The sequence below is a fragment of the Xiphophorus maculatus genome, chromosome 23, assembly GCF_002775205.1.
Source record: "Xiphophorus maculatus strain JP 163 A chromosome 23, X_maculatus-5.0-male, whole genome shotgun sequence".
Classification (NCBI taxonomy): domain Eukaryota; kingdom Metazoa; phylum Chordata; class Actinopteri; order Cyprinodontiformes; family Poeciliidae; genus Xiphophorus; species Xiphophorus maculatus.
The window spans coordinates 26503257-26525295 of record NC_036465.1 but is presented as its reverse complement, the minus strand read 5'-3'; the positions used below and the strand labels follow the sequence as shown (position 1 = coordinate 26525295).

The 22039-nt window shown below is 42.1% G+C and overlaps 1 protein-coding gene across 2 annotated transcripts in view; it reads left to right on the top strand.

The window, feature by feature from the left end:
• The window catches only part of aff2 (AF4/FMR2 family member 2), a 204845-nt gene that overhangs the window by 179713 nt on the left and 3093 nt on the right, over positions 1–22039 (top strand). For both annotated transcript variants that reach the window (XM_023328782.1, XM_023328781.1), the window contains exons 12-25: positions 1661–1766; positions 1834–1984; positions 2072–2287; positions 4324–4516; positions 6638–7546; positions 7638–7753; positions 11771–12005; positions 12227–12360; positions 14161–14224; positions 14717–14853; positions 16059–16130; positions 18299–18392; positions 19766–19818; positions 21695–21921. In XM_023328782.1, the coding sequence (XP_023184550.1) occupies positions 1661–1766; positions 1834–1984; positions 2072–2287; positions 4324–4516; positions 6638–7546; positions 7638–7753; positions 11771–12005; positions 12227–12360; positions 14161–14224; positions 14717–14853; positions 16059–16130; positions 18299–18392; positions 19766–19818; positions 21695–21921 (2707 nt within the window). The remainder of the gene's footprint in view (positions 1–1660; positions 1767–1833; positions 1985–2071; positions 2288–4323; positions 4517–6637; positions 7547–7637; positions 7754–11770; positions 12006–12226; positions 12361–14160; positions 14225–14716; positions 14854–16058; positions 16131–18298; positions 18393–19765; positions 19819–21694; positions 21922–22039) is intronic.

Sequence of the window (22039 nt, the reverse complement as noted above, 5' to 3'; positions counted from 1 at the left end):
TTCTACTGTTGCTCTTCTCTTGGTTCTCATGTTGATGCTCCTCCTGTCTTTATTTTACGTTTCTGCCATTTTAAAATCCCAAACTGCATTATGTCTCTTCCATTTGAGTCCTTATAAAAAAAAAACAACAGCAAACATAACAATGCAAGTGTTTACAGAGTGTATTATTATAATATTATTGTGTATGATTTGCATTGGAAATTGTGAGCAATAAAAAAGTAAATTAGTAAAACTACATAGGACGCTTACTGTTGACAAAAAAAAAGCGGATGATTTCTCTGCAACTTGTTGACGAGCATTTATCAAAATTTATAGATTTGAGTCTGTGTTAAATGTGTACTTTGTGTGGATTAGAGAAAATCCGTAATATACTCAAACTTGTGCTCTCAATGTTTATTAGTTTGTAACAAGAAAATTGTATTTATAACAATACATTCTCAAATAAGTGTTTAGAATCCAAAATGGTCTGAATGATGAAGATTATTGTATGTAAACATCCAACATGAACTGTTTGTGTTGGCATGCTTACAGTAAATGTAAAATGTTTAAGTACAGTTGAATTGAAGGTTCTTAAGTGAGCAAAGAAAAAGATTTCTAACTTAATTTTTTGTTTTTTTTCTCTTCAGTAATTAAAAATCAAAAAATGTTCTAAAAGATTATTGTTGGGTGGGGTTGTGAAAATGTATATATTCACAAAAAACAGCGAAGTATTTGCTGTAGTGCAAATTTGACAATGTTATCACTACAGCACAGCTATCTGCAACAGGAAGTTAGAAAAAGGAGCAGCTGAATACCTCCATAAGCTAATCATTCAAAAATGAGGCAGAACTTCTGTTTAATCTTCTTTGTTTGCAGGCTGTTATTGTTGTTTTTCATTGTGTCTTCTGCTACTCATATGCTACCAATTTAAGGTAACTGAGGCAATCTATGACAAACTAATAGAAAACAATAAGTTGCCACTCATGTTGGCTGCTGTATTCTCACAGGTAGATGAATACATGAGCTGCTGTGCAGATTCAGGTGGAAAAGTTGCGTTCCAGGATTGCCTTTTTCAACAACTTCATGAGGCAGAACTATCCCCCCAAAAATAAGAATACAAGTCAAGTGTCCAAAATTTAGTTAACATCTTGAAAAGCAAGTTGGACTTTAAATTTTTATTCTCGCTGATCCACCGGCTGTTTGCTTCGCTCCGACCCGGACGGTCGCTAAGCCGCCTCGTCCCGCGGCGCTGCTCCGAAAGCCATAAAGATCCCAACTGCAGAGGAGCGAGTGATGCCATTAGTTATCACATTATTTTAATGGCTCGACGCTGCCTGCTTTTATAGGCTTATGCGGTCTAACACACTGGGAGAAACGCAGAAACACGGGGGGAGAAAACGGCGGCAGTGCTGCAGCTTCCACACATGCGATAAAGAGCTTCCAGCACGGCGTCATACAATAACCACAAGGAACGCAATACTTTTACATTCCTCTGTAAAGATTCTTCATCCGGAGATGGTTTCATTATTTTTAGAGGCGTGCCGAGTTTCTTACTTGTTTATGACCGAAGGAAATTTAGTTATGATTCCGCTCTGATAAAGTGCAGGAGCTGCAGAGAGCACCTACTGAAATATTAATGAAGTTGTGTTTTTTTGTTTTGGGTTTTCTGTCCTCTTTGCAGCCAGAGCCCCCTTCCACTAACAAGTGGCAACTGGACAGCTGGCTGAACAAAGTCCAGGCTCAGACCAAACCGCTGGTCCCTGCACAGCAGGAGCATCATGGCGCAGGTTAGTGGAGAGCAAAACTAAACTCAAAACAAAAAAAAACAAACTAATCCTGGGTCAATCTGTTAAGGCTCCATCAGCCAGGATCCGCAAACATTTTCTCCCAGGAATGAAGCACCAGGAGTGGGCACCGCTGCCAAGACCAAGCCCTGTGGGTCCGGCAGCACACCTGTTTCCGCTGCTCCCGCGGCGGAGCACAAAGACAGCAGGACCGGCTTCTGGTTCGTGTGTTTTCTTTTCAAAGGAATCCTCGCCGGCCACTCAGCAAAGTGTCAGTAGAGGTGAACTGTTGTTTCTGCTCCGTTCAGCCCGGGCAGGGAGAAGGCCAAAGCCAAGCTGGGCCAGAAGTCCTCAGGGGAGGGTCAGAGGTCGAAGATGAGGCTGTCGCCAGGCCTGTTGTCGGGGCAGGAGGTCCAGGCCCCGAGGAGGAACACCACCGGGAAGAAGCAGCCGCACCGGGCCGAGCGGTCCAGCAGCGTGGAGGAGAACCAGAACCAGGCATGGAGCCGGACCAACCAGCACAGGTAACGGAGGAGAGGACGAAGCCGGCTGCTTTACGCCTCTCAGAACCAGCAGGAGTCCAGACAAAAACACGAGTCACATAGGGAATTTTCACTGCTGGAGGCTAAATAAGTTCACACACTCCAACCAGGCAGCTAACACGAAGTTAGAATAAAGACTTTTAAGGTTTACAGGGATTTTTAATTCCCAAAGAGAGGAAAGAACCAACAGATGATGATCATCAACAGGAGGGTTCCTGGAATATTTTAATGAGTAGGAGGACTATGTTGTTCTGATATTGGTCAATAGATCAAAACACAAATTACCACATAAATAATGTTTCACCTCTAAGATCAGAGGACAGAGAGCTGTGGCTGGAAATTTAACCCCGGCTGCACTGCAGAATACAAAATCCTACCAAGTGTTTTTGGTCTGGTGCAAATGTGTTAGTAAACTTGAAATAAGACAAAACTAGGTTACAAGTAACTTTTCAGTAAGAAACAGAAGCTTGTTGTAAGGCAATAATTCCTTAATATTAATGAAAAAGTATTTATATTAAGTGAAACAATCTGAGATGTCTGTGTGTGCGCGACTCAAACTTTTTGCCTGAGAAAAGTTTCATGAGAAAAATAAGCTACATAGAATATACAAGATTAAATGGTCAAACCACAACAACATTTAAGACCTGTGATTAAGGTATTTAATGCCAACTTAATTTTTGTATGACTTTAAGACATTTTAAGGCCTTAATTTTAGATATGTGAACTTAAGACTCTAAGGATGTATGAAGACTAGCTTAGGAAAGAGGGGGTCCTTACATGATTGACACCCTGGGTGAATTTAAAAGAAGTGTGTGTGTGTGTGTGTATGTAATCACCTCTCTCCTAAGCCAAGATGTTCATTTGAGTCGCACGCAGACATTTTCTATCCGTTCTTTGACTACTGCTAACTAGCTGTTAAATTGCCTTTGCTAGCCAACTAGCTTTATATGTGTCTATTGGTAAATGATCGCAGGTTGGCTGGACGATGTTTGTCTTTGCCACTGGCTCACTTCTGTTGTATGATGCTATGTGCATTCTGGGCAAAAAAAGCTTGGCTCTATACAAAATGTGATTTTTCTTTTGTCATGATAAAGATCTTTAATCTCATTCGTAATGGTCTTTTAAAAACATCTTAAATTTGAGTTGGTGAAACCTGTAGAAGACATGTTAGCAGTTTCCTTTCATCTGAAACAGAAAGTTTAGTCAAAATGGTTGAAACTCAGACACACGTGTGTGTGTGTCAACAAGACAATAATTCCAAACACACACATTCTCTCAAGCCGGTTTTAGAGTGGATAAATCAGGCTAACATTAACCTTCAGGAATGGCTATGGCCTTTTCCTGTTTATGGGTTGTAGTAAAAACCTAGATCAGGAAACTATTCAACCGTAATCAGTTTTACCATTTCTGACTAGAAGAAGGATCAAATATTCACCCAGAGCTGGAAGTAAAGGCTACTTAGAGCTTTTGGTCAGAGTAGATCCACAGTGGGTTTGGGGGAAAAACATCACACACTTCTTGTTTATCAAATGCATTATAAAAAGCTCAAAAATCCAAGGAAATGATTGCAGATGATGAGTGTGTGCAAAGCGTAATGTAGTGGATTAATATTTAGTCTGAGGTTTTCAGGACTGTAATTTCCCACAGTGGATTTAGTGGAACCAACGTTGAACTCGTTGCTCAGCTCGACTTCAGGCCAATTAGCAGAACAAAACCACTTTCCCGTTTCCTTTCCCATTTCTCTCCCTTACTCTCTTGTTCCTCTCCTTTCTTGCATCCTAAACTTCCCGACTAGTTCAGTTAAACACATGCTGTTTTCAATTATTTCACCCCGTTGCATTTATTTATTTATCTAGTTTTCCATTTCGAACACCCATTCGCCCCCTGGAGTTAGCCCAGGCAAACATTCTGCTCAGCTGTTTGTCAGCAATCAGTAACCGGGGTCGCTGCACCTTGCTGCCGGCTTGATCTTAACTCGGCGCGCCGCGCTTCCTGTTGTTTGTGTCTCCTCTAACTAGCCCTGTGGCGAGAGAGAAGGACCTGTTGCCCCCGCCTCTCCTGGAGCACCAGAACCCCCCCAGGCTGCGGGGGAAGCCTCTCAGCGGGAAGACGGCCCCGAGGAAAGAGCCTCGCAGCGCCACCAGTTCAGCCACTCCACCAGCAGCGCTGCAGCAGACCCCCGCACCTCTTCCTGCTGTCACTGTGAACCAGGTCAGCGTCGGCTCGTCGCTCAAAACGCTTCACCGCCGCTTTCCAACATCTGGAAAACTCAGCACCGGGTCCGGCATGTGTAGCAAATTGTTCACGCATTCTGACGGAAACGCTTTGGTTTCCAGCATGAAGATGGCATTTTCAAATGAGAATCGTAGATCATAGCTTTAGTTACGTGGCTCAACCAGGATTTATGCAGATGAAGAGACAGAAAAAAGGTTTTGCTGAATCGTTACAAAAAAATTAATTGGCATGATAAATCAGGAGTCATTAGCTGCATTTCCATAACAAATTTGCACAAAACTTTGTCAACATTCCACTAATGTCAAAAACAATTTTGCAATTCAACGTTTTCATTAAATAAGAATCTCATGTGAATAAACCTGATCATGTGATAAGTCATTAAAAATTACTTCACCATCATCTTCCTACCACTTCCTGTCGTCTCCTTTGTCTTTTCCTCCAGTAGTAACATCCTGTTGTTGGTCATGCAACCTGTTTGACGCAAAGAAAAGTTTTTCCACTGCAGCTTTGCAAGATACTCTCATTTTGATACGGCTCATCCTAAAAACTCTTTATCTGAAGAAGTTTTTCTAAATTGCTGCGTTTCCGTTAAGCTAATTTACTTTCATAATTACAGCTGCACAATTTTGTGTTGAGTGACTGTAAAAGCAGCCAGTGTTAAGGTTTTTGGTGATTAAACACTGACATGTTAAACATGTTGCACCAGTTTTGTTTTCAATAACTTGGATGTATTCATAAAGAAAAATGAACGCACGCCTAAATCTTCAACGATTTTAGATAAAAAGTTTTTTAGTTAGTTTTTTTTGAGAATAAATAACTTTTTGAGGCTTCATTTCTACTATAATTCTAAAATGATGATGCAAGATTCAACTACATACAGATAAAACTTGCATTTGAATTTCTTCAGCTGGGACAGGGAAGCTGCCAAAAAGTTAGAAAATAATTTCTGCAATACTTCAGTACAACTTGTCTATGATCCAAAACTGCCAATAAAATACACAGATATTTGTGGTCCTAAAGTGACAAAACCTTAAAATATCCAAAGTTTGAAACTTTTAATACATTAAGCGCAGCAAAGTTCTACATCTTTGTCATAAAAGTGCAGCCTGTGTTTGCTTTGTTGCTTTCACAGGAGACAAAAATCTCAACTCAAAGCAGCGAGGATTCATAAACGAGCTTTCCTTCTAAACAAAAGCAAACTCATCTGTGAAGGAGCTGGTAGATAAGAAACATTTAGACGCATCTTTTAATTTGCATGTGCCAAACAGACGGCCGCCCGCTCGGCTGTGTGACACGTGCGCGCTGAACGCCGGTGACATCCGGAGTCACGCAGCCAAAGCATGTTTCTTTTCACTTCACAGATTAGTAGAACAAGCTGGCAACTTGTGCCGCATAATTTGCATGATATTATCACGTTTGGTGATCCAGTTACAGTCTTTGTTTTTGATTATAATGTTTGTCTACAGCAGATCTCTTTTGTTGGGGAGTTTAGGAGGGCATCAATTCGTGGTAAATGAGTCGGATTGTTTCAGAGGGTCAATCACTGAGGCCGGGTCTCTTTTCTAAGACGGTCAGGATTTTTAAATGTTCCTCTAGACTCCAGAGGGACATATAAAATACAACCTCCAAGATAACTGATATTATTGTATTGAAGCATTTTAATCTGTAAACTTCCAAATGACATCTATCGGTTTCTCATGCAAAATTAACAGATTGCAGCACTATTATGTGCTTTCTCAAACATGCACGAAAGAATCAAGGCAACACTCCAGCAATGTTTTTGAAGAGAGAATAAAATGATAACATGACAAAAAGTTAAAAACTTTAATTTTTTTACATGACACTGCCCCTTGAAGAAGTACTGATTGAATGCAGAGATAGCTGTTTGTAAATATTTTAGCAGTTATTGAGTTTTATCAATAAATTCTGGCACAACTGTCCCTTTGAGAACATTCATGATCTTAATGTGAGCCAAAATGAAATGAGTTTGACATGCCTGCTCCGAGGGAAATGAGTGAAACTATGTGGGATTTCATATGACTGACTAAATGTCCCTCTGCTCTTTTGTTTTGTTTTTGCTGTTGATCCATGTAATAGGATAAGAGGAAACACAGAGGTCCCAGCACCAAAATCACACCGAAGTCCAGGGAATTCATCGAAACGGATTCCTCCTCCTCCTCGTCGGAATGCCAGTCGGACGGCGAGGAAGCCACCAAGATCCCGTCTCTGCCAGCCCAGGCGACGCGCTCGGCCATCAGCGCCCATATGCTGGTCAACGCGCACAACCACGCGCCTTTGCTCCCGTGCCTCGGCTCTGCCACAGGGGCGGGAAGTCTGGGCACGTTCGCCGGAACTGGACTCCGAGTCAAAGACGACGTCGGCGTAGTCAGCAACGGCAACCTGCTGAGCATCAGCAACATAGGTGCTTCCTTTGGGAACTCGGTTCCAGATCCTGGAGGGTCCGGAGGGCAGGGGAAGGATGCGGAGCCTGCGTCACCGCCGTCAAACTCGGGACACGACATGGCTCTGTCCCCTCTGAGGGAATATCACGAGGTTCAGAGTTTGTGGGTGAAAATCGACTTGAGCTTCCTCAGCAGGGTGCCGGGGCAGACGGCGGGGGAAAGAGCCAGGATCGGAGTTGTAGACCGGGAAGGGAACGCGGGGAGGGACAGGGAGAGGCAGAAGCTGACGAAAGGGGAGAGACAAGAAGAAGAAAATGGGCATTTAGTGAAGGACAAAGAAAGGCAAGGAGAGCGGGAGAGGCAGACTGACAGAGAGGACAGGGAGAGATTTGGGGATAGGGAGAGGACTGTGGCGAGGGACCGAGAGAAGATTAGTCAGGGCATAGGGGTACTAGATAACCCCCCTGGGCAGGAACAGGGTAATCCCAGGCTGGCTGGGAGGACGGAGAGACTGGAGAGCGGAGGTAAACACAGAAGGCTGGCGGCCGCAAACATGGTGGCTCCCACAGAAAAACACAACAGCAAGAGCAAGAGGAAACACAAGGTGCCGACATGGATTAAACTACGGCCATGTTAATCCCCAAACCGTTGAGTCGTTTCTCAGCTAACCCACCGTCCCTGTCCTCTGTTCCCAGTTGGACCACGGAGAATCATCGGTCAAGTGTAATCAGAAGCTGCGCCTGGACAAAGACTGCCTGCTCCTCCCACCATGCATCTCTCCAATACACAACCACAAGAGCGGCTCTGCAGAGTAAGTTCTGATGTGGGAACACCAGACATCAATCCATCCATCAATCAATCAATCAATCAATCCATCAGTTAGGAGCACCTATGTACTACTGCTGGTCCTCAGGTTTGGGCCCCCAGCTTACAGACAAGCTGACATTTATTAGGGAAAATAACTCACACAAAAAGCAAAACTGATGTAAAGCTATGAGGTGTGATGATTAAAAGTGCTAAAAGTTAAGAGATGCTCATATTAACTACAATAACTATGACTTTTACAAACTAAAGATTGTGGTAAATTTTAATCTAATTTAAATAGATAAAGGCAAATTCAGACACAAACAAGTAGTGAAGGTCAAATAAACTCTGCAAATCTGAACTATACTACATGGGGACGATTATCGACATTAACAATATCGGCCTCTCTTTTTAACATATCAGTATTGGTCTGATGAGTCAAACTGAGTCGATATTAACAAGCAATGTTTATTTCCATCTTGTTGCTGTTTGTTTCTGGAGGGGGATGTTCATGTGGTTTTTGTTTGGTCACCATGACAGTAAGTTAGCGCCGGACTGTCGGCGTTTAAAAGAAGCAGAGAAGTAATATCAATGGTGTGGTCGTTGTTTCACAGTTTAGAAAGGGCAGGAAAATGTATCCGATGTATAGAATATATGTAATATAGGTAATTATCGATTTGCAGTCATAACAAAAATAATAACATTGGTAGGTCAGTCATGATAACAAATTTTACGGGATGATAAATTGTCCCAGAAGTTATTGCGATAAACGATAAGATAGTTATTTTGAGACCATTTTCAAGTAATATAATGGAAATGGCAAGAACACATTCTCAAAGATGAATAAACTTTAAATTGTAATGAACATTTAACACATTTAAATATCAAACTAGAGTATTATGTCGTCTCCACAACACCAGACTGAAGACTTTTAACAACCAGTTAGTTGGTAGACAGGACAAAGAAAAAACAGTAAATCATGCAAATTAAGGTTATTGAGGTCACTTTAATTTATCATGTGATTAATTGATTTATCACATGCTACAGGCCAAAACATCAGATATCAATATCAGCCCAAATGTCCATATCTGTGCATCTCTAATTCTGTACTCTGTTGTACCAAACCAGTACTTCTCAAATCAGCTTCTTACAGTTTTTTAAAAGCCTTTTGCCACATTCAGTTGGATGAGAATAAACAACATTGTTTTGTTTTTTTGTTCTTTTGGGCTTCACTTTTACTTTCCTCCAGAAAACAAAAAGCAACCCAAGTTTCTCATCGTACTTCAGTCCCTGCCGCCTGGGCTCCCTCGTTCTGAGCTCAGGTCCTCGGCTCCTTGTTTTAACTGCTCTTGTGGTGTAAAGAGGCTTCGCCACAGATGACACCTTCTGTCATAGGCGTCATCTGTGGTGTGTTAGCGATTGGTGTGAACTGGAAGACAGCGCTCTCTGTCTGTTCCCCGTACTGAGCAAGCCATCCCCAGGGGAGAGAGAGGTTATCCGATGACTTTAATGCTGAGCGGGTCTTTTTGGCAGCGCTTCATATTTCTCGCTGCACCAATGAAGCTGCCACACAAGGCGACTTTCATTCACAATGTGACACAGGAATGACAAAGCGTGAATTCCAGCTCTCCGTGTGAATTATTTAAAAACAGACTAGGCCGCCTGTCGCTGTAAATAAGCGCCTGTGTGACAGCTACAGAGGAAATATTTTTATAGCATCTGGGGCTTAAAGAGGCGCGGGAGAGGAGGACGGGGTGACCGGGGGTTGAACCTGTGACACTGTGTGATTGTCGCCTCCCTCTGTTTATCATCCGGGAGGCTTTTCGGTGGAAAGCTGCGAAAGCTGAACATCAGGCTCGGTCAGCAGCTTCCTGCGACGTTTGGCAGGTGTTTCCCTGGCTGGACTGATCACTCTGATACTCAGGAAGGATTCAGATCGACCTCAGGAAAACATCGCAGTGCGGTTTTACAACTGGAGATGAAATGTGAAGAACTTAAAAGTAAAACATGTTTTCCCCGTCGTGATCTCACTTAAATGGTTCAGATGATCACCTTTCCAAATCAGGCAGGATGCATGGAGCAGTTCAGTTAAATAGTTGTATACATTTTAACGTGTAAAAAAATTTTAACGTGATTAATTGCATGTTGGTCTGTTTGTTTGGGGTTTTTTTATGTGCGAAAGTGGAACCTTTGTATTTGCACATTTCTGGTACGCCTGTAAATCTGACAACATCCACGGACAACGATGGACAACAAGGCTGCTACTCTTGGCCCATTAGGGGAAACTTTTTAAAGAAATAATCTGATGAGACTCTGGAAAACACTGGCAATGTGTTCAAGTTGTGCTAAAAGGAGTTAGCCTATTAGCGAAGTTATTCAAACCTAAGATAGCACCTCAACGCTCACCATGTAGCATCAGCTAGTGATATAAACCACACTCTTTTTGAGCAAGTTTCATCCTGCAGCTTATTGTAAATGGGAGTATTTTTCAAGAACAGTATTTGGATTTGTGCCACTATACTTCCTTTGCCATAAAGTCACAACCATATAGTTGTCTAAAAAATTATATAGATTTTTCTTTTTATAATGATCTTTAGCTTTATCACAATAGTACCCCAAAATATTGCACTAAAATTTGAAGTCCATCTTGCCCAGCCCTCCTGTGAGCGTTCAGTGTGTAGGCCTCTCCTAGGAAGCTTCTCTTTGCCTACTTCAGGTTGTCAGACAGGTCCAGGTTAAGCAGTTTCTACATTTTTAAGTCTTAAAATAATCAGCCTGGGTGTGGTGACTAAAACTGAACTGACTAGTCACAGTTAATGATTTAACATGGGGCAGAATTATATTCTCACTTAAGGCAGAGTTGGTTTGAACCTCCCCACACTCGCCCATATATAAAAATGAAGCAGCTTTGTCTCTTTTCATATTAGATCTGTCTCAGTGTTGGGAACAAAAGAGCAATAAAAGAGCTTGTTGATCATGAAGCCATATATTACTGTGAATATATAACTCAACAAGGTATAAGGAGAGAGAAAAATATCCTGTTAGGGAGGAGAAAACTTAACACCTTACGCATGCAAATTAGTATTTCCAAAACACACATCAGTTATGCTGCACACAGGCACAAAGGCATACACACATCCTCAAATATCCACACACACACGCACACACACACACTCTCTCTCTACTGCAAGTAATTAGTCTTTGTCTGCCTTATTTTGTATATCATCTCTAATGTCGGTGCCTGGGGCCCTGTTCTGTGAGCTCAGCAACTTTCTAGCTGCATCAAACCCCCCAGAGTTTCCAGGGAGAGGAAAAACATAAAAATATTATCACTTGTGTTGCAAACAATATGAGTCACCGGAGCTCCAACGAGGCGGCTGAGGGAATAATCAGGAATGTGCAGCAAGGGGAGGAAAAGAACAGTTACAGAAGCCGTGAAACGGTTTTCCAAATGTGATATTTAAATCTCTGGATGACTTTGACTGGTCCAGTGAGGAGAAGTCAGACTGATGATGAGAGAAGTTTTGTCTGGTTGTTTTAAGCTCCTCCAGGAGTTTTTCCACTCTGGGTTTTCTCCTCCAGGTTCGTTTAAGCTGCTGCTGTTCCACGCTGTGTTCCCCCAAACGTTGGCTTCCGGCTGTACGCCGCCTTTACAAACCCACAGGCAAAGCTAAAAAAATATGTAAAGAAACATCGACTTCTAGAATGTTTTTTTCCTCACCATTTAATAATTGCTACATTATTTCAGCATAATTTCTATCTCATGTCTTCTCAGTACCTTCAGTCTGTTTCTTGTCAGAAACTTTTTAGTTTCGTGCTATGCTAGCTATGCTAAACTTCACAATCACAGGATGTATTCAGTGTCTCACGCTTGTCTTGAAATGGATTTGGGGTGTAAAGTTTTTTACACTCATAAAACAGATTTTTTTGTTGTTGTTTTTTTTCAATACATAAACACAAGTGAACCAGTAATAAAATAAGAACGTATGAATTAATCTTTGTCATCTTTGTTGCTGGCGCTCAGCGGCTCTCTGAACAGGAAGCAGACCCGGCGGCGTGACGACAAGCTGCTGCCCCCGCTGCTTTCGCCGCTGTCCGATGAGCCCCCCCGCAAGCGTGCCTGCGACGGCGGCCCCTTTCTCGCCGAGGAGGCCGGTGCGGTGGGGATGCTGCCCTGCTCGGCGTCCTCTGCCGCCGCCTCGTCGCACAGACACCGACGGGGCGAAGGGAAGGCGACGGCGCACGCTAGAAACGGCGGGGTAAGTGTTCCCCTGTATGTCAGCGAACATGAAATGGCCTGGATTTATTCACGTCCTGATAATGCAGGACCTGTAAGTTTAATGGCACACTCAGAGAGCGGTAATGTGGCTGCGCCGTTAAAACTAAGTGGAAGGAGAACGGTAGCGTTTAAGTGGCCAGCTACTTGTCATGCAGGTTTTTATTGTCGAAACTATGAATATCAATGGACTCTCCGCCTCAGGACATGGACTCCCACTGCGATAAACCTGGCGGAGATGGTTACCATGCCAACGGCCACTCGGACGCCGAGGTGTGGTCCGAGGCGATGATGGACCAGTCCGAACCGCGAAGGCCGAGACTGTCGTTCACCGACACGTAAGTAGACGCTCGCGCTCAAATATGAGAGTTCAGCAACATGCTAGCATATTAGCTGCTCTCCTGTAAAGACAGTTTCATCTGGAAAACTGAGGCAAAGCGGAACACTGTCTGCTAGACAGAAGGAAGCAGGTTTTCCATGAGCAGAGCCTTACAGAAGCAGCTGCAAAAATTCTACATTTTAGTATTTCTGGTCATGTTTCCAGTGCAAACATCTTGGTACACTTAAAATAAGACTAAGCTTTTCATCGAGATATAGGAGCTTAAGTCAATAATTCAGTAATATTGATAATAAATTACTAGTTTCACTGGTAGATTATTTCATTTGTAGCATTGGAAACTAGACCAAAAATACTTGGCAAGATTTTTTTTGTTTGTTTGTTTCAGTGTAGCTCTTGGATTTTTTCTCATTATGTCACTTTAAAACCACAAACTGCAATTTAATTTATTGGAATTTTATAAAACAAACAAAAAGCAGCACATTTCAGACCTCTGAACATTGATCCCCCTAAATAAAACCCAGATTTACCCTGGCTGCTAAGTGTGGCCCACTGGTGTACAAGATAAAACCAGTTGTTCTGTGAAGACCTCCGGGGTTTATAGGAGAGTATTGGAAAGAAAAACACAGGTCAGCAGGAAAGTTGGGCAACATCCTGATGAACATCTCATTCAATTCAACACATCTTAAACCGTCTCCACTATTAAATAAAGACACATTTTCCTTTGTCAAGTCTCACTGTAGCCCAGGGGTCTACAACCTGTGGCCTGGGGCTGCAAGAGGCGCTTTGGAGTTGATCAACCATCATCCTAAGCTGTGGTGTGACCCGATGTCTAAAACCCGATATATCGATACCAAGTCGATACCAGTATCAATCGATACCAATGTGGTAAAATTAATACTTTAGTTTCAGATTCCATTATGAAATTGTAATTTTTGTTTGTGATGTGTTCTACCACAAACATTTCATTTTTGATTTTCTTTCATCAGATAATATTTTGCATTTTGTTTATTTTTGGAAAAAATGCACACAAACTTGTTTTGCTGCCCTGTTGTTTCTGTTTATCTTAAGATGTTATTAAAGTATTTTGCAGACGTGGTTCAAAATTCTTTCTAAAGTTTTAACAATATAATTCAAAGGAAAAACCACAAAAACACCTAAATGTTAAAAGTTTGAAGTATCAAACTTAAGTAACAAAAAGTATCGTGTCGGCAATACTGGCCATGAAAATATTAGGTATTGGATCAAAATCAAAATATCGTCACACTTGAGCCAGTTTTTGCCAAAAGGATTTTTTTTTTTTTTGGCTAAATTAATTTTTGCAATAAAAAGGATGTGATGTTTTTGTCAACATCACTTTTGGTAAAAAAAATTGTTTAGGTCATTATTTTAGGAAAGTGACAGTATACAGTATCGTCTGCTAGTTCGACAAAACAAGAACCTTCACCCTCGGTTGTGAGTGAGATTTCCTTCTTTCTTACCGTCTCCTGAACAAGAGCCAGAATATGGCCTGTAGATATCATGTAGCAGCTTTAACCACATCAACGCTAGTCCAGCTCTGTTCAAATGTGGACAGGCGATCCATCTCCGTACTTATTTTCTTGCCTCTGCGTTATTCATGAAGCGTGTTTTGCTGTCGTTATAAGGTTACACCGAGCCTGAGGTGTGTGTACACAAGCAGGCTTCTGTGGAGCTGGTGATTATGTAAATCCCCCCATCATTCCGGAGGAGTCCAGCCTTTCTGTTTGGATGCCGGTCTGTGCAGACACGAGTTGTGTTCTTTGTTTTTGTTGTTTTCCAGAGTCCACAGTGCAGAGTACTACATGCAGGAAGCAAAGAGGCTGAAGCACAAGGCCGACGCTTTGGTAAGATGTTGAACGGCTCCACGCTTTGCTGAAAATCAATCAGGGAATGATCCACAATCAGGCTCAGACAGTGTTAGATGGGTTTCAAAGTACACAGTGTTTAGTATACTGTAATCATATACCGGCTTTCAGTCTCTGCACAATGCAAATCTATTTAGCATCGAGGTCTGCACGCTATAATTTGTGTTATTTATTACAGCGTTTGTCTGCAAGGGGGGGTTGTGCTCAAAGAGTGATGATGTCTGCAGGATTAAACAATATCAAAAGAATTATCGAATCCTCCGCAAACAATGAAGTCAGATTTATTGAAATTGTTATTTATGCTACGTGTACGCATCGTTTCCTCAGATTTATCGGGGGATTTGCATCTTAGTGGAAGATTATTCAAAGCGAAGGCCGCGGCGCTGCCGAGACGTCGCTCATTCCGACTCTTGCCTCTTCTGTCTTCTCCGGCATTTCTTCTCTGTCACCTTCCTCCTCCGTGCTCCGCAGACGGACAAATTTGGGAAAGCAGTGAACTACGCAGACGGCGCCCTCTCCTTCATAGAGTGCGGGAACGCCATGGAGCGAGATCCACTGGAGGCCAAGTCGCCGTACACCATGTACTCAGAGACGGTGGAGCTCATCAGGTACGGCTCAACGACAGAAAGAAACCAACGGGAGTCAGGAAATGTTTGAGTTAAAGGGATTTTATCTTTAAAGTCCTATCTTTGGCCAGTTGGATGGACCTTTGCTATCCACACTTTATTCTCCATCCCTTTTATTGGGATTCACTTTGTTTTATGGTTTATTTGTCTATAATAACTAGTTCACCGATCTTTAAAAAACCTGACTGGCTGATTTTGACTGATACCGAATGTTTTGTCTGAAAAGTTGCAAAATTGAACGACAACGTCGCTAAGATGGCAACACTGGAGTAATTATTGCTAACTTAGCAACATTCAATGGCTCATTTCCCAAAGTTAATCTGGGCCGATTTACAATAACTCGTCTGTTTACCTGGAACACTTGGACATTGTTTGGAGTTTCTAATGCAATAAGCAGGAAATAAAATGAAGTACTGCTGGAGTGTCCAGTGGTACAGTTACAATCAGATTTTTTTTTGTATTGCAAAATGAATACACATAATTTATAGCAACAAGTGATTCTTTCCTACCTGATGAAATGGCTCTCATAAAGTCCTGTGGCCGTGTAAATTTGGCAAATGGCAAATTAAAGCAATGCCTTTTTAAGGAGCACTAATTTAGCATGCATGCCTACATGCAACCAGCTGGACTCTTCAGCTCTGAGTCTTTTTTGTTGTGTTCCAGCCCTTCACACACATACAAGGTTGCTAATCTGTGTAAATTAGCCAGATCTCAGGGTTCGGCCCTTTGAGCGCTACCAGCGTGTGAAGCCGGCGAGTGCAACTCAGAGAGAGCTAACGGCGAATAATAAATGAGCGGCGCGGTCTGAGAGGCGCGGGGCCGTGAAGAGGGAGGCAGCCATTTAGCTTGAGAGCTGGGGTTCAAGATCCGCTCATCTGCACTCATCCGTCGCGCTGAAGTGTCCTCGAGCAAGACACGGAGTCGCTGGAAGGAGCAGATTGGTGGCTTCACCTTTGGCTGCTCCGTAAGGAGGATGATTGTGGAAATGATGAGAATTTGTCTTCAAAGATCAATAAAGAGCAAAGAAGTGACTTCTTAAATATCCTTTTCGGATGAAAAGTCGTGTTTTTGCTTGATGGTTTGCTACAAATGATTCTGGAAAAACTCTTTTATTCAGTTTTGTGCATCTGCACTTTCCTGAAGTGAATCTGTAAACACCAGGAGTGACGAGCTTCTCGTTCCTGCAGGTACGCCATGAGGTTGAAGAACTTCACCAGCCACTCGGCCACCGTCTTGGAGAAGAGACTAGCTGTTCTGTGGTACGATCCTTCTTTTCAAGTCTGTTTTTATCACTTTTCAAACCAGCACACAGCCAGTGTGATGAACATATACCATAAGTGCCTGTTTAAGTAAATTCAACATGTTTCAGGTTCATATTTAGATGATTTTTGCCGCCATCTAGTGGTTGCAGTTCTGCAAATTATGACTGTCGGTAATTTGCATAACATATACTTGAATTTGACTAAATTAAAGTAGAATCTAAGAGCAAAAATCAAATACTTTATTCTTCACATATTTGTGATTATATTTAGACAGTATATTTTGGCTAATAAGACAAAAGTGTAGCACACACAAATTACAGAAGCTCTTATTCTATTAATACTGCTCACTCTGCACTTTTGGGACTCCATAACCTATAGACTTATTTTTCTTTTATAGCACCAGAATAATCTATTGCTTAATTTCTGCAATTTATTCAGTAAGGAATCTAAGAAATGAGTGTTTTTATTACAAAATTATTCTTTTTTTTACCCCTACCTTCCAGGATTTAACCTCTGCTTGCCAAGAGAACACCACAGGGTCAAAGGTCTCCTTTTATTCTGACTTAAGATGTTTTTTTACGGGATTTAGGTCTTAGCTGTGAGTTAACCTTGTAGGAAGGTTAATTTCATGTCGTGTGAGCCATATAGATATTGATCAGACCACATGTTTTAGAATCATTATCCTGCTGAAACAGCCAATGATAACCCACCATTTCCTCTAGCGTCTGCAGTTTTTATTTTGCCACAAGTTTCTCCTGGGCTTTGGAAGAGAAACGATCCCAAAGCATCACATGTTCTCCACTGTACTTAGCAGCAGGCAGGAGCTGCTTTTACATGAATCAGCCTGTTTTGTTTTTACGAAAAAGTGTTAATTGCTAAGATGAATTATCTGATCAAAGTGAACAGCACCAGTAATAGTCAGGAAACCAGTTGGAATACTGAAGAAACATGCAGTGTTATGAGAGCTGCTTTACAAATCAAACTGTGTAACAAAAATCTAATATAAAAACACATGTGCATATATAAAAGTTACAAAAACCATTATGGTAACTAATGTGCTGTTATTGCAGCTTTAATTTGACTCGGCATTCGCCCTTGTCAGCCAAAAACTAAAACTTTTATCTTGATGTATTGTTGTATTTATCGTAATAAAGATAAAAGTGACAACAAGTTTGTCACAATGAAACCTAGATTTTCATCACATTAAAGTCTAGGTTTTAGATTATATACAGTATATATGTATTTACAGTACAGACCAAAAGTTTGGACACACCTTTTAATTCAATGAGTTTCCTTTATTTTCATGACTATTGACATTGTAGATTCACACTGAAGGCATCAAAACTATGAATAACACATGTGGAAATATGCACTAAACAAAAAAGTGTAAAACAACTGAAAATACCCCTTATATTCTAGTTTCTTCAAAGTAGCAACCTTTTGCTGTGATTACTGCTTTGCACACACTCTGCATTTTCTTGATGAGCTTCAAGAGGTCGTCACCTGAAATGGTTTTCTCTTCATAGGTCAACCTGCCCTGTCAGGTTAATAAGTGGGATTTCTTGCCTTATAAATAGTCATGAAAATAAAGAAAACCCATTGAATTAGAAGGAGTGTCCAAACCTTTGGTCTGTACTGTATATATATATATATGTTTTATTTCCTTATAATGAAGAAAATGAAATAATTCCCCAATCCCCTGTATTTGTGATTGTAGAAGAAAAACCATCCAGCATAATCTAATGGTTGTAGTGTGTTGACTGTTTGACCCCAAGGTTTCTCGTTTTGCTATGAGAAATAAACCTCTGTGTCACGTCATATAATGCAGTAGGGAAACGGTGATAAGCTGTGAGCTTCTAATTAAAGTTCCCAGACCTTCTGTACTTCAAACTGATGAGTCTGTTAAAAGCAACTATTTCACAGCAAAAACACAGAATGTTGCTTAGTATTTTTTTGTTTGTTTTCTAGTGCAAATATCTTGGAACACTTCCAATAATAAACTGACAAGTAGCAAAAGACAAAATATCAGTCGAGTTAATTGTACGTTTGCACATCTTTAAATGATTGTCCAGGCTTAAACTAACTAACTATCACCAAGCAGAAAGTTTGAACGGGTGAGTCTGTGCGGACGACTCATCCGCCTCCCAACGTTTGTGTTCCCATAGCAACCGCTGTCTGTCTCTGCTGTATCTGAGGATGTTCCATCTGAAGAAAGACCACGCTGTCAAGTACTCGCGCTCGCTCATGGACTACTTCAAGGTAACAACTCAACACACACAACTGGACACAGAGTTGATTTTCTTCCCCGTCTCTCATCGTCTGCATCCGTGACAGACTGTGCGAAGCCAACCGCACTCTCACACACACACACCCACGCACACACACACACACACACCCACACACACACACACACACACACACACACACACGTCTCGGATCCATTTCCACGCTGCCTGTGCATTAATTTTGCATGCCGTTGTGACATTCCGTTCCTTTTTCTTTTAATATTAACGCATTAATTAGCTCCATCCATCACGGCAGTGGATTGTTGCGGTTTAATGTGCTTGTTTTGATTAATTGCGTTTAGTTGAATTAATTACTGAGGATGTCATTAACACAGCTCTGCGTTTCACACTGATGGGATTGGATTTCTGGGAAGGGGCTGACGGGGCGCTCAGCGGCGCAGCCTGTTTACATGCGGGACGTGTTGACGGAGGCAGAGCGCTTCACTCTGCAGAACCACAGAGCAGATCTGTAACTCGTTTAGCCGGCTAATGGTTCTCAGAAGTTGCAGCCTCGTGTTCAAGGACGTCAGGAAATGAGAGCTGAAATACAGAATATCGATGGTTTCCCAAAACATTCTGATTACAGAATATTTCACATGTTGAAACTGGGAAGAGCTTCTGGTTTTATGGTTGATTTTTAGGGATTTCACTGCAAAAAACTAAATCTTACCCATTCTTGGTCTAATTTCTAATATAAATATCTTGGTGCATTTCAAATAAGACCAAACTAACTTAGAAGCCAATTTTCAGCAAGACATAGGAGCTTATTGTAAGTAAATAATTAATTGATATTGATGAAAAAGTATTAGTTCTATTGGCAGATTGTTTGATTTATAATAATGTATTTTTTCCATGTTATAAACAAAATAATCTGCTACTGGAACTCACACTTTCTCATAAACATTAAGGAATTATTGCCTTAAAACAAACTTATTTAGCTTGCAGGAAAGTTAGTTATAAGTTAGTTTTGTTTTATTTCAAGTGAGCTGAGATATTTTCAACGGAAATTAATCCAAAACTACTTGGTAAGATTTTGTGTTTTTTTGCAGTGTTGTCTTTTAAACTTGATCCTCAAACAAACTTTATCAGAAAACGGAAAACTTTTTTTATTAAAAAAAACAACAACATGTTTTTGTGTTTCCATGAAGCTTTTTTTGTTTTGTAATTCCAACTTGCCTATTTTGATGTTGGATGGAAGCGCAGCTCCTGTGTCTGGGTGAACCAGCTGTTTGTCTTTGTTTTGTTTCTAAGAGTCCAACTTGAGTTTTTTCCACTACTGCTCAGCTGTAAACAACCTCCAATGATAAAATTGTCTCTTTGTTTCGTTTTTTGTTTTTTGTCATCCAGAATTCGGCGAAGAGTTCCCATCAGGCCCCGTCTCCTTGGAGGAGCAACGGAAAGTGAGTAACCGCGCACACCGACGGGCCTCCGCCCCACTCCGGTTCACCTCCATAATTGAGAATTTCTAATTCAACGGCGCTCCGCTGCGGCTTCCCGAACCGGCCCGTGACAGCCACTTGCTCAAACAAACCCCTCAGGAAGCAAATAAAGGGATTGATTTGTTGTAGATGTGAGAAGGAGAGGACCGGAGGGGCCGGCGAGGAGGAGTGATGGAGGCGGCGATGATGGATGGAGGAGGAGAGGCGTGGAGGAGTCGCGGATGTGAAACTAATGAGTTTGGACAGCTCTGATGCTGCGCAGCAGCAGGACTGGAGCTGGCTCTGTGTGTGTGTGGGGGTGAGGGGTGGAGGTGCTGAGTTAGACACAAGTTGTGGGTCAGTGCAGGTCAAGGCCGCATCACAGACATTACATCACTGCCACAGACCCGCTGCCTGCTGCGCTACACAGGAGGAGCCGATTGTACCGACATGTTTCTGTTCTTCTGTTAGATTAGGGTGCATTCACACCTGCCCTGTTCAGTATGGTGGCCCTGAAGTACAAACTACTTCAACTAATCACTAAACACAACTACAAACTGAAAAACAACAATACAGTTTTAACAAAACTGAAGAGGTGGGAAACCCAAAACTTCAATGATTGGACTACACCACTTTTGGTTCTAGATCCGAACGTTTTTCTGGCTTTAGCGCATTTGTTGAAAATTTGTTACCGATGTAAATGTAGTTAACATATACAAGAATAATTTGAGTCAGGACAAACAGAGCTCAGCTTTTCTTTGGCCATCTCTGCTTATCTAAACAGAGAGAGCAAATGCCAGAAGAACTGGTAGAGGTCTAAGGTCAAAAGTGGAATCATCCACTCAAACAATTCTTCTGTTTTGTTATGTTTTCTTAATTTGTAGTTGTGCTTAGTTAATGTCTTTGTGTTGTTGAATATGTTGTGCTTTTCAATTTATAGTTGAAGTGGTTTACATTCAGGGCAGCTGGAGTTTAGTTTGCTTTAATCAAATTCTTGTTCGTTTGTGAATGTGCAATCAGACTCTGGTTTGTCTACAAGCCCAGGTCTCAGTCAGGTTGAAGTGAACTCTGGCACAGTTTGAAAGCAAGTGTGAACACCAAGTGCACTGCAGACCGCTCCACAAGCAGGAAGTGGACCATAGCGCAGGGCATTCTGGGTAAATGCAACCAAAACAAACCAGTTAATTTCTTGCTAGCAGGAGAAATAGTCTGTGGTCCTTTGCCAAAGATAAAAGAGAAATCTGAAATCTGATGGCACTTCATTTTGTTTACATGACATGAAGAAGGAAGTTGTCTTCAGAGGTTTTTGATGTTTCCCTTTGTAGTTCTTGGTGCAGCGCCACCGCAGGTGAGGAGGTGAACAGGTTTTTCAAAGGGTTTAATTTGTTTGACAGTGCAGCATGAAAGTGAACGACACCAGCTGAAAATGTAACAAATGTTTCCACCTTGGTCCCCTGTGGACATGTTTGATGGAAAAACATGACTCTCTGGAGAGGGTCCAGTATTTTCCACCACTGACACCATACACATAAAATAAAATGGGACCCATTTAAAGACACTAAACCCCAGAATATGTAATTGTCACACAATGGAGAATGAATGTGTTCAGGCAATATTTTCTACCAAACCTTTTTGTTTCATCCATCCATCCATCTTCTTCCGCTTATCCGAGGTCGGGTCGCGGGGGTAGCAGCTTCAGAAGGGAGGCCCAGACTTCCCTCTCCCCAGCCACTTCTTCTAGCTCTTCCGGGGGAACCCTGAGGGGAACCTTTTTGTTTCTCATAGTAAAACCCCAGAGGCTCCCTGTTGGGTTCCCATCATCCCGCTGGGATTCACCGCCTGTCTGTGTGCTTTCCAGAGTCAACGGGACGCCGTCGCCCCTCTCACTCAGCCCGTCTCCTGCCGGCAGCGGAGGAGCGCCAGCAGCAGCAACAGGAGGGGGAGGGGCATCGGGGTCGTCCAGTAGCGTGGCGATCCCCCAGCGGATCCACCACATGGCCGCCAGCCACGTCAACATCACCAACAACATCCTGAGGAGCTACGAGCAATGGGAGACGGCCGACAGGCTGGCCGCCGACAGCAGAGGTGAGGAACGCCGCGGAGCAACGCAACGCTTCTGACATCCACAAATATTAAAACGTGATAAAACGCCGACACCCGACGGCAGCAGATAGTAAAACGTTTAGGTCGCACTCGGCAGCAG